The 12854-nt window shown below is 51.4% G+C and overlaps 1 protein-coding gene across 4 annotated transcripts in view; it reads left to right on the top strand.

The window, feature by feature from the left end:
- Positions 1-12854, top strand: part of patj (PATJ crumbs cell polarity complex component) — a 157312-nt gene that overhangs the window by 134681 nt on the left and 9777 nt on the right. For all 4 annotated transcript variants that reach the window (XM_084461680.1, XM_084461679.1, XM_084461678.1 and 1 more), the window contains 8 exons: positions 250-324; positions 3024-3129; positions 3617-3723; positions 4068-4151; positions 7469-7662; positions 8865-9012; positions 10591-10677; positions 11765-11885. In XM_084461680.1, coding sequence (XP_084317806.1) covers positions 250-324; positions 3024-3129; positions 3617-3723; positions 4068-4151; positions 7469-7662; positions 8865-9012; positions 10591-10677; positions 11765-11885 — 922 coding nt within the window. The remainder of the gene's footprint in view (positions 1-249; positions 325-3023; positions 3130-3616; positions 3724-4067; positions 4152-7468; positions 7663-8864; positions 9013-10590; positions 10678-11764; positions 11886-12854) is intronic.

The raw sequence follows: 12854 nt of genomic DNA, 5'->3' as shown, positions 1-12854 counted from the left end.
TGTGCGTGGGTGTGTGTGAGAGAGAGATGTTCCTGTGTGTGTGTGTGTGTGTGTGTGTGTGTGTGTGTGTGTGTGAGTGAGAGAGAGAGAGAGATCCTGTGTGTGTGTGTGTGTGTGTGAGAGAGAGATGTTCCTGTGTGTGTGTGTGTGTGTGTGTGTGTGTGTGTGTGTGTGTGTGTGTGTGTGTGTGTGTGTGAGAGAGAGAGAGAGAGAGAGAGATGTTCCTGAGTGTGTGTTTGCTGTCTCCAGAAGCTGAAGCCTTCTGGGAAGGGGACAGAGACTGCCGACGCTGTGGCTCCGCCCACTACAACTCCCTCAGAGCAGGTGAGACGGCAACTGGTAGAATTGGGTCACTGACGGCACCCCACTCTCAGTGGCGTTTACTGGAACAGAGAGCGGATAGAATAATGTATTCCTAGTGTCAGACCACCTCAGGTTTAATATTTGATGCGGTAATGCAATATTCAAGCTTTAAGGTGTCTGTACACGACCCCAATCATCCAGCCTGATCTTGCGAGCTCACGTTAGATTTCACTCCGCAGATCAGTCTGGACATCCAACCGTTCTAACGGAATCCGCTCGAACAGAAATGTGTTTGTGCCAATCACAACCATTTATCTAATATGGAGTGGGTTTAATAAGATGACGGAACAGAGGAGTGCCATAGAGGTATTTTTCGCTGATTGGTTGTAGGTCTCTCCAATCGCGTCCAGAGGTTTGAAACACAGCTCATTCCAGGCCTTAGGGGCAGAAAACTGGTAGGCTTGTTCTCCCAACACAGTTCGAGACGCAGGTTTGGACATCAGTACTTTGTTTTGTGAGCGTAACTGGTGCAGTGCTATTTTCCTGCAGGGTAATGGATGAGCATAAGTAAGATGGAGGCTGTCTCAGTATGGCCTTATAAATGAAAAGGTACCAGTGACTCAACCGGTGCAGCGATAAAGAGGACCAGCCTACTCTCATATAAAGCATACAGCGATGTGTCAGAGGTCTGAGATGTGTAATAAACCTCAAAGCCCCTTGATAGACTGTCAAGTTAACATATTTTTTCCTCAGGAGCATATACTGTAAGATATCGCCATAATCTAGGACTGGCAGGAAGGTACCTAAAACAAGCCTCTTGTCTCAAAAGAAAAATGTTTTATTTCTATAATAAAAACCTAACTTCAGTCTCAGTTTTTTCATGAGGTTATCAATGTGGGACTTAAAAGTGAGACAGTTGTGTAGTAAAAAACCCAAGTACTTATAGGTGGACACTCTTTCAATTCCCTTGCCCTGTGTAGTGATGTGTGGGAGAGTCTGTAGTTCCTTCTCGGCCTTCATTTTTGTCTTGTCTGCATTTAAAACTAATTTCAGCTGATGCAGCTGGGCCTGAACTATATTAAAAGCAATATGGAGTTCATCCAGCACCTTCTTAAGTGTCTCTGAACTAGCAGACTAACTTTTATGCTGACACAGAATAACTGTCAGCATAAAAGTGAAAGAAGGCTCTTGGCGTTTTTCGCCCTTGTTAATATAAATTGTGAACAAAAGCGGACCAAGGACAGAGCCTTGTGGCACCCCCTTCTCGACAGTTAAAACACCAAAATTTTTTCCATTGAACTGGACACAATGTGTTCTTCCTAACGGGTAGTCTTTAAACCAAGCGACTGCCTGGCCTGACATAGATTGTTGCCTAACCTTCTAAGCATGACGTCATGGTCAACAGTGTCGAACGCTTTTGATAGGTCAATAAAACGAGCGGCGCAGTGCTGTTTCCTGTCCAAAGAAACAATCTGATAATTTACCTGATTGAGAACTAGATAAAATATCATTATTACTTAAAAACTATTTTATCTGGTTACACACCTTTGAAGTCTAAGGGAGTTTGCAAACATTTTAGGTCTGTGTGGAATATAAGATAAAAAGTTAGGCACGCACATCAACTCAAACCGTTTCAGGCATGCGCTGGATCCAAAAGACAAGTAGCATACGCCCTCAGAATACCAGTTTGGGCGGCGAAGTGACACAGACTCTATTATGTAGTATGCGGAGTGCAGCGATTCAATGTAATATTTGAGTCTGGAGAGAAACTAGCTCAACGTAGGATGTGGTATTTTTGCGTTTCGGCGCCCCCAACAAGTTCACTTTTGCACAACCGTCGTAAAATGGTAAATACTTACAGCTGCACAACTGCATTTGTTTACAAGGTGAAACCGGTCCCCAAACGCACACATGAGACAACAGAGAACAGTTGATAGCTGGAATAAAAGGGCCTAGTTAGTATATATATATAGCTATTCCCAGATATAATGTATGTGATAGCCACAACTAATGTCAGTCTACTGGCAGCCTCGTTAGCCCAACTTGCAACAGTACACACACACACATACACACATACACACACACACACACACACACACACACACACACACGCATTCATCCATCTCCAAATGTGGTAGCTACAAATCATTCAATGCTGCCCTTCATGACTCCTGACAATCCTATCGTGTGGCTAGCCAAGTGCTGCAATGATAAGTTACCTGTCAACACTGTCAGATTGCCAACTCTGACTCACTTACTGTAGGTTACACTAGCAAGCAAACGTCAGCCTTACACACGCAATGTAGTCACTAGCATGCATCCTCAGACATTCACAGCTAACACGGCCAAACATCAAGCAATTCTAACAGAAGAGATAGCTAGCCAGCTTAGGCTAACTGACATTATAAAGGATGAATAGAATATAACATAAGAGATAGCAAGCCAGCTAACATTGGGCTAGCTACATTACAAAAGAGGCCAGGTCAGTGTCGGTTTCATAGCCTTTCATCACACTTCATCAGATAAAAAAAACTACATTGAGCCGCTTTAAGTAAGTGTGTTTGTGTGTGTGTGTGTGTGTGTGTGTGTGTGTGTGTGTGTGTGTGTGTGTGTGTGTGTGTGTGTGTGTGTGTGTGTGTGTGTGTGTGTGTGTGTGTGTGTGTGTGTGTCCGACTGCACGTGTCTGTGTGTACCTCTGTGCGTGTCTGTCTGTGGTGTAGACTGCTGGTCTGTCCAGCGTTTCTGGGAGCTCTGGCCAGCAGCCGGCGGGGTCTGTGGACGTGTCTGTGGACGGGTCTGCTCCTGCCCTCGCCTGCGCCCGTCCAGGTAGGCCCACCACACTCAGCCTCTGTCGCTGAACATCCAGCTGCTACCTACAGTACCACTACAGTGGCCAGTTAGATAGACAGACATGGGGCACCCCAGTAGCTCAACGGGCTGGGGCGCTTACCATGTAAAGGCTAGTCCTTTTTTGCAGTGGCGTGGGTTCGAATCCTGCCCACGCCCTTTACTGCATGTCTTCCCCTCTCTCTCTCCCATCTTTCCTGTCTGTCACCTACACTGTCCTGTCCCAATAAAGCAGAAATACCTTACAATATATATATATATAAGAAGAAAGACACACATCAACGTACCACACTGCAGCCTTGGACAAGAAGAGGGATGGGCTACCGAGTCAGTCTGTTGTAACCTTCAATGCGGTCACCACTTCTCTCTCCTCCCGCGTCTCTCTCTCCTCCCCCTCTCTCCCATCTCTCCTCCCGTGTCTCTCTCTCCTCCCCCCCGTCTCTCTCAACTCCCCCCCCCCCGTCAGACCCTGCCACGTGTCCCATAGTCCCTGGTCAGGACACGGTGGTGGAGATCTCTAAGGGCCGCTCAGGTCTGGGCCTCAGCATCGTAGGAGGAAGAGATACCCAGCTGGTGAGACACGCATGCACACACACAATCACACACACACTCACGCACACACAAGCACGCACACACACACAAGCACACACCCACACACACACATACACAAGGACAGACTGCTTGAGGCCATTGTATGAAGGCAGTCTGCAGTCTAATGCAATCACGCTAGCCCAAGACAGCCCTGAGCGACACATGTTGGCTCCTTTGTGGTGCTGGAGGACATTTCATCATGTTTCATCCTACTCTCTCTCCCATTAACCCTCCCTCTCTCTCTCTCCCTCTCCCCTCCCTCCTCCCTCCCTCTCCCCTTCCTCCTCCCTCCCTCTCCCCCTCCTCCTCCTCCCCTTCATCTCCAGGATGCTATAGTGATCCATGAGCTGTATGAGGAGGGAGCAGCAGCGCGTGACGGAAGACTCTGGGCTGGAGACCAGATCCTGGAGGTCAGTCATCTGGATCTATGCACCTCTCTCTTTCTCTCTCTCTCTCTCTCTCTCTCTCTCTCTCTCTCTCTCTCTCTCTCTCATCTCTCTCTCTACCCCCCCTCGCTCTCCCTCTCTCTGTACCTCCCACTCTCTCTCTATGTCTCTCATCTCTCCTCTTTTTCTCCCTCATCTCTCTCTACCCCCTGCCTCTCTCTCTTCCTCTCTCGACCTTGCTCTCTCCCTCTCTCTCTCCCTCCCTCCCTCTCTGTCTCTCCCTCTCTCCCTCTCTCTCTCCCTCCCTCTCTTTCTCCCTCCCTCTCTGTCTCTCCCTCTCTCTCTCTCTCTCTCTCTCTCCTCCTCCTCATTTGTTCTGCTTCCTTTCCTCCTCTGTTTCCAGTGTCTCTCCGTCTGTGTGTGTCTCTCTTTCTCTGCTCAGTCTTTCTCTGTATCTCCTGGTCGTTTAACTTTGCGGCAGGCTGGGAGACAGAAGGTCACGTCTACTGTGAGCTAAGCTTAGACCATGGCGCCCTCTTCTGGACAAAGAGTTTATAATCGCTTTATGACCACATGGTTAATCTAATTGGCTCTGTCCATACAAGCCTAAAGACAGGGCGCATATATGGGAGCAGATTTGGAATATATGAGGGTAATTGTATGAATTCAATAGTTGATAGAGTGATGAATAAATACATCTTCTGTACTGTACAATGAAAGGCTCAGCTGAGCCCAACATGGGCTAGAAACACCCTGACATGGAGCTCTATTGACTGAGCTAGCGGGCGGCTAATACTTTATCTTCGGGGTCTGGTACAGCTGCTCACGGCGGGCCGGGGTTCGCCCCCTGGTCTCGCCAGATCCAAATATGGATCCACATATAGGGCCGCCACTCCCAAGGGGGGTTAGTTTAATCTGTGCTTAATGGTCCGCTCTACAGCCATCCTGTCTGGAGTCGTGGTCACGGGCTTGAGAGGGTCAGGTAGCTGGTAGTCAGGTAGCTGGTAGTCAGGTAGCTGGTGGTCAGGTAGCTGGTGGTCAGGTAGCTGGTAGTCAGGTAGCTGGTAGTCAGGTAGCTGGTGGTCAGGTAGCTGGTAGTCAGGTAGCTGGTGGTCAGGTAGCTGGTAGTCAGGTAGCTGGTAGTCAGGTAGCTGGTGGTCAGGTAGCTGGTAGTCAGGTAGCTAGTGGTCAGGTAGCTGGTAGTCAGGTAGCTGCTGGTCAGGTAGCTGGTAGTCAGGTAGCTGGTAGTCAGGTAGCTGCTGGTCAGGTAGCTGGTGGTCAGGTAAGCTGGTAGTCAGGTAGCTGGTAGTCAGGTAGCTGGTAGTCAGGTAGCTGGTAGTCAGGTAGCTGGTGGTCAGGTAGCTGCTGGTCAGGTAGCTGGTAGTCAGGTAGCTGGTAGTCAGGTAGCTGGTAGTCAGGTAGCTGGTAGTCAGGTAGCTGGTGGTCAGGTAGCTGGTGGTCAGGTAGCTGGTAGTCAGGTAGCTGGTAGTCAGGTAGTTGGTAGTCAGGTAGCTGGTAGTCAGGTAGCTGGTAGTCAGGTAGCTGGTGGTCAGGTAAGCTGGTAGTCAGGTAGCTGGTAGTCAGGTAGCTGGTGGTCAGGTAGCTGGTAGTCAGGTAGCTGGTGGTCAGGTAGCTGGTAGTCAGGTAGCTGGTGGTCAGGTAGCTGGTAGTCAGGTAACTGGTGGTCAGGTAGCTGGTAGTCAGGTAGCTGGTAGTCAGGTAGCTGGTAGTCAGGTAGCTGGTAGTCAGGTAGCTGGTAGTCAGGTAGCTGGTAGTCAGGTAGCTGGTAGTCAGGTAGTTGGTAGTCAGGTAGCTGGTGGTCAGGTAGCTGGTGGTCAGGTAGCTGGTAGTCAGGTAGCTGCTGGTCAGGTAGCTGGTAGTCAGGTAGCTGGTGGTCAGGTAGCTGGTGGTCAGGTAGCTGGTGGTCAGGTAGCTGGTGGTCAGGTAGCTGGTAGTCAGGTAGCTGGTGGTCAGGTAGCTGGTAGTCAGGTAGCTGGTGGTCAGGTAGCTGGTAGTCAGGTAGCTGGTAGTCAGGTAGCTGGTGGTCAGGTAGCTGGTAGTCAGGTAGCTGGTGGTCAGGTAGCTGGTGGTCAGGTAGCTGGTGGTCAGGTAGCTGGTGGTCAGGTAGTTGGTAGTCAGGTAGCTGGTAGTCAGGAAGCTGGTGGTCAGGTAGCTGGTAGTCAGGTAGCTGGTAGTCAGGTAGCTGGTAGTCAGGTAGCTGGTAGTCAGGTAGCTGGTGGTCAGGTAGCTGGTAGTCAGGTAGCTGGTAGTCAGGTAGCTGGTAGTCAGGTAGCTGGTGGTCAGGTAGCTGGTGGTCAGGTAGCTGGTGGTCAGGTAGCTGGTGGTCAGGTAGCTGGTAGTCAGGTAGCTGGTGGTCAGGTAACTAGCTGGTGGTCAGGTAGCTGGTGGTCAGGTAGCTGGTAGTCAGGTAGTTGGTAGTCAGGTAGCTGGTGGTCAGGTAGCTGGTGGTCAGGTAGCTGGTGGTCAGGTAGCTGGTAGTCAGGTAGCTGGTGGTCAGGTAGCTGGTGGTCAGGTAGCTGGTAGTCAGGTAGCTGGTAGTCAGGTAGCTGGTAGTCAGGTAGCTGGTAGTCAGGTAGCTGGTGGTCAGGTAGCTGGTGGTCAGGGTAGCTGGTGGTCAGGTAGCTGGTGGTCAGGTAGCTGGTGGTCAGGTAGCTGGTGGTCAGGTAGCTGGTGGTCAGGTAGCTGGTGGTCAGGTAGCTGGTGGTCAGGTAGCTGGTGGTCAGGTAGCTGGTGGTCAGGTAGCTGGTAGTCAGGTAGCTGGTAGTCAGGTAGCTGGTGGTCAGGTAGCTGGTGGTCAGGTAGTTGGTAGTCAGGTAGCTGGTAGTCAGGTAGCTGGTGGTCAGGTAGCTGGTGGTCAGGTAGCTGGTGGTCAGGTAGCTGGTGGTCAGGTAGTTGGTAGTCAGGTAGCTGGTGGTCAGGTAGTTGGTAGTCAGGTAGTTGGTAGTCAGGTAGCTGGTAGTCAGGTAGTTGGTAGTCAGGTAGTTGGTAGTCAGGTAGTTGGTAGTCAGGTAGCTGGTGGTCAGGTAGCTGCCTCTCTTCTATGTAGATCACAGAGCGCGGGGTTGTGCGACGGACCCTCCACAGCAGTGACAAGGGACAAGTGGACAGTAGGTCGGGTGTGATTGGCAAAATGAGTTAATTCAGAAATACATTTATTTAAAAAACATAATAATTGTGTTATCACTGAGTGATACTTGTATCAGTGTGAGTCAGCAGTAGTATTGTTAAGTGTGTGTGTGTGCGTGTGTGTTTGTGCTCAAGGATTCCTTGTGAACACAAAGAGATATTATAATGTGTGTGTGTGTCTCCTCCCTCTCCAGGTGAATGGCGTGGACCTGCGCAGTGCCACCCACGAGGACGCCATCGCCGCCCTGAGGCAGACGCCGGCCAAGGTGCGCCTGACGGTGCTGAGGGACGAGGCGCAGTACCGCGACGAGGAGAACCTGGACGTGTTCCACGTGGAGCTGCAGAAGAAGACGGGCCGCGGCCTGGGACTCAGCATCGTGGGCAAGAGGTACACCTCTTCTTCCCTGGAGATACCACCCCCTACCTGGAGATACCACCTCCTCCCTGGAGATACCACCTCCTCCCTGGAGATACAACCTCCTCCCTGGAGATACCACCTCCTCCCTGGAGATACCACCTCCTCCCTGGAGATACCACCTCCTCCCTGGAGATACCACTTCCCCCTGGAGATACCACCTCCTCCCTGGAGATACCACCTCCTCCCTGGAGATACCACCTCCTCCCTGGAGATACCACTTCCCCAGGGGCGGCTGTAGCTCAGTTGGTAGAGCGGGTCGTTCAGTGATCGAAGGATCAGTGGTTTGAATCCCAGCTCCGACTGTCCACATGTCGAAGTGTCCTTGAACAAGACACCTAACCCCAAATTGCTCCCAATGAGCAGGTTAGCACCTTGCATGGCAGCTGCCGCCATTGGTGTATAAATGTGTGTGTGAATGGGTGAATGAGAGGCCATTGTAAAGCGCTTTGAGTGCCGCTAAGGTGGAAAAGCGCTATATAAGTGCAGTCCATTTACCATTTACCCCTGGAGATACCACCTCCTCCCTGGAGATACCACTTCCCCTTGGAGATACTATGTAGAGAAATGTGTCACTAGGCAGGTTCTTTACTCAAGTGGGTCAGCTCGTTCATCTCCTCTCCTCCCCTACTCTCCTCTCCCCTCTCCTCTCATCATCTCTCCCCTCTTCCTCTCCTCCCCTCCGCTCCTCCCCTCTCTCCTCTCATCATCTCTCCCCTCTTCCTCTCCTCCCCTCCGCTCCTCTCCCCTCTCCTCTCATCATCTCTCTCCTCTCCTACTCTCCTCCCCCCTCTCCTCTCATCATCTCTCTCCTCTCCTACTCTCCTCTCCCCTCTCCTCTCATCATCTCCCCCCTCTTCCTCTCCTCCCCTCCGCTCCTCTTCCCCTCTCCTCTCATCATCTCCCCCCTCTTCCTCTCCTCCCCTCCTCTCCTCCCCCCTCTCCTCTCATCATCTCTCTCCTCTCCTACTCTCCTCCCCCCTCTTCCTCTCCTCCCCTCCGCTCCTCTCCCCTCTCCTCTCATCTTCTCCCCCCTCTTCCTCTCCTCTCCTCCCCTCCGCTCCTCTCCCCCTCTCCTCTCCTCTCCTCTCCTCTCCTCTCCTCTCCTCTCCTCTCCTCTCCTCTCCTCTCCTCTCCTCTCCTCTCCTCTCCTCTCCTCTCCTCTGCTGCTGTAGGAACGGTTCGGGCGTGTTCATCTCTGACGTTGTGAAAGGGGGAGCTGCAGAGCTTGACGGTCGTCTGATGCAGGGCGACCAGATCCTGTCCATCGGTGGAGACGACATGAGACACGCCTCCCAGGAGACGGTGGCCGCCATCCTGAAGGTCAGGGGTCGTAGGCTCAGCACCTACACTCTCACAGGCCACACCCCTACACATGCAGGCCACACCCCTACACACGCAGGCCACACCCCTACACACTCAGGCCACACCCCTACACACTCAGGCCACACCCATACACACTCGAACCACACCCCTACACACTCAGGCCACACCCCTACACAATTAGGCCACACCCCTACACATAAGCCTTGGTCCTAACCTCCTCCGTGCCATTGGGCAGATCTGTGTCCCTGTGGCAAGTGAAATCAATATGGCCGCCACAGAGCAATAAACACACAGCTTATACCTGTGAAACAGCCTGAGATCTTCTCAGTGATCGGTAAAGAGTGCTACATTTCTAGGGCCTGGGCCTGTTTTCCTAAGTTTAAACATTGTACTTACAGACTCAACAAATATGTTTTAGTTGTTGTTGTTTAATTTCATCAGAGAAAACAGTAGTTACAGTACATACAAACCCAGTTGGTCAGCTGGTAATTTAGCAGAAAATAGCCTAATAGCCTAAATAGCCAATAGAACGACATCAGGACATCACGACATCACAGAGCAGATCCTGTGCAGTGTGCATTGCTTAATTGTCAGGTGCCAAGACACTCCCATAGTGTCACCACTAGGGGGCGACCTTGACACAGTTTTCAGGACTGCTGATTGTACAGGCAGATTACATGAAGCTATATTACATACAGCACAGAGTCCTCTGTAACACTCCAAGATACTTAATAACCTTTATTGAACGAGGCAGATTGATACTTACAATGTGCTGCTAACTTAGCCTCGCGTCACCAGCCTGATCTCGCAAGCTCACATTAGATTTCACTCAGTCTGGACATCCATTCAGACCGTTCTAACGGAACCCGCTCAAACAGAAATGTGTTTGAAATTTTCAAATGATATGAGTTGAAGTGGCATGTCCTCCGTGTTGATTTAAAGGGTGACTCTGCCCAGTGTTTGTAAATCTGGTGTGTAGAAGTGCTTGGTTGTATGGAGACTGTGAGGTCCCAGATGTAACATGTTCCTAGTACACCAGCAGAGATGTAGGCCTAGTCCCTAGTAGATGTAGGCCTAGTCCCTAGTAGCTGTAGGCCTAGTCCCTAGTAGCTGTAGGCCTAGTCCCTAGTAGATGTAGGCCTAGTCCCTAGTAGATGTAGGCCTAGTCCCTAGTAGATGTAGACCTAGTCCCTAGTAGATGTAGACCTAGTCCCTAGTAGATGTAGGACTAGTCCCTAGTAGATGTAGGACTAGTCCCTAGTAGATGTAGGCCTAGTCCCTAGTAGATGTAGACTTGTCCCTAGTAGATGTAGGCCTAGTCCCTAGTAGATGTAGACCTAGTCCCTAGTAGATGTAGGCCTAGTCCCTAGTAGATGTAGGGCTAGTCCCTAGTAGATATAGGGCTAGTCCCTAGTAGAGCGCGCTGTTCGGAGGCTAGGATGTGTCCTCCTCAGTGATGCACTGTGAGCAACAGATTAGAGGGTGGCTGAGGGAATGTATAGTAGGCGGAGTATGGAGCCCCCTGGTGGTGTGGAGGTGCCGCTGCAGCCTGCTCATGTTGCGTGTCCTCTGCAGTGCGCCAGGGGCACCGTGAGCCTGGAGCTGGGCCGACTGAAGGCCGCTTCCTGGATCTCCTCCAGACGCGCCTCCCAGGGAAGCCAGGTGTGTGTGTGTGTGTGTGTGTGTGTGTGTTTGTGTGTGTGTGTGTGTGTGTGTGTCAGGAGGAAGAGGGAATGTGTGTCTTGACCAGTGTTCATTCTCACCCCAGCTGAGAGTTTGCATGTTGAAGCTGGGCCACTCTCCCTGGCCGTCTCACCCCTCGTCATCGTGGCTGTTTCTCCTTGCCTGTCTCTCTCCCTGGCTGTCTCTCCCTGGCTGTCTCTCCCTGTCTGTCTCTCCCTGGCTGTCTCACCCCTCGTCATCATGGCTGTCTCTCCCTGGCTGTCTCCCCCTGGCTGTCTCCCCCTGGCTGTCTCACCCCTCGTCATCATGGCTGTCTCTCCCTGGCTGTCTCCCCCTGGCTGTCTCCCCCTGGCTGTCTCCCCCTGGCTGTCTCCCCCTGGCTGTCTCCCCCTGGCTGTCTCTCCCTGTCTGTCTCTCCCTGTCTGTCTCTCCCTGCCTGTCTCACCCCTTGTCATCATGGCTGTCTCTCCCTGCCTGTCTCTCCCTGCCTGTCTCTCCCTGTCTGTCTCTCCCTGCCTGTCTCTCCCTGCCTGTTTTTTCCTGCCTGTCGCACCCCTCCTCATGGTGCCTGTCTCCTCCCTGCCTGTCTCTCTTTGGCCGTCTCACCCCTTGTCTCTCCTGGCTCGCCAGTCAACACTTGCATGTGTGCCAACATGGTGTCCTCTGTGTGGTCTTCTAACAGCCAACTGTGTGCCACTCACCCAGCCCAGCCGCCTGGGCGAGCATGGTGTGTGTGTGTGTGTGTGTGTGTGCGCGTGTGTGTGCGTGTGTGTGCGCGTGTGTATATGTATATTAATAATGTATGTATATTATTAATAGCAAGCTTATATTAAATTACAAAATTAACTGTTGCAAGCAACTTGAAATGTGAAGTTTCAGCAGCGCATTATTGTGTAATACCGTAAACGTAATACCGTAAACACAGGGAATGTCACGGTTCTAATACCGCAGACATTTTATACCGCGGTTCACGGTTTTATGGTATACCATCTCATCCCTAGTGTGTGTGTTCATATGTGTGTGTGTACATTCCTAACTCATAACAGTCTATCCTCTCCCTCTCCAGACCAGCCACGTCAGTGTCCCTCAGCTGATCCCAGACTCCGCCCCCTCCCCCTCCCCCTCCCAGCCCCCCAACGATACCAAGAAGCCCACCACGGAGAGCATGACATCATCAAAGAGCGCAGGTAGGACATGACCTCATCAAAAAGAGTGTATGTCTGGCGTGGAATTTGACCCCGAGGGTTTGCTGGTGTGGAACCAGAGTTTTTTTGGGGGGTGTGGTCCCAGTCTACAGACCTCCACTGGTACTGAATCAGGATTGAGTGCATGCTGTTCCCAGTCTGTGTGTGAAATATTATCAGGATGTCTTTCACCTTCTCATAGTGATCCTTAGTTATGAGCAGATCTCAGACACCCAACCCAAGTACATAACCAGTTATTTCTGTTTTCTACCTGAACATTAGCGTGTTGTCCTCTCCCTGCATGTCCTACCAGAATGTTAACGTGTTGTCCTCCCTGCATGTCTTACCTGAACGTTAGTGTTGTCCTCCCTGTATGTCCTACCTGAACGTTAGCGTTTTGTCCTCCCTGCATGTCCTACCTGAACGTTAGCGTCCTCCTTGCATGTCCTACCTGAACATTAGTGTTTTGTCCTCTCCCTGCATGTCCTACCTGAACGTCAGTGTTGTCCTCCCTGCATGTCCTACCTGAAAATTAGCATGCTGTTCTCCCTGCATGTCCTACCTGAATGTTAGCGTGTTGTCCTCCCTGCATGTCCTACCTGAACGTTACTGTCCTCCTTGCATGTCCTACCTGAACGTTAGTGTTGTCCTCCCTGCATGTCCTACCTGAACGTTACTGTCCTCCTTGCATGTCCTACCTGAACGTTAGTGTTGTCCTCCCTGCATGTCCTACCTGAACGTTACTGTCCTCCTTGCATGTCCTACCTGAACGTTAGTGTTGTCCTCCCTGCATGTCCTCCCTGAACATTAGCGTCCTGTCCTCCCTGCATGTCCTACCTGAACGTTAGTGTTGTCCTCCCTGCATGTCCTACCTGAACATTAGCGTGTTGTCCTTCCTGCATGTCCTACCTGAACGTTAGCGTGTTGTCCTCCCTGCATATATTACCTGAACATTAGCGTGTTGTCCTTCCT

Source organism: Borostomias antarcticus, assembly GCF_949987555.1.
Source record: "Borostomias antarcticus genome assembly, chromosome: 3".
NCBI classification, from domain to species: Eukaryota; Metazoa; Chordata; class Actinopteri; order Stomiiformes; family Stomiidae; genus Borostomias; species Borostomias antarcticus.
The sequence above is the reverse complement of the archived record's forward strand: the minus strand, read 5'-3'. Positions and strand labels throughout refer to the sequence as shown.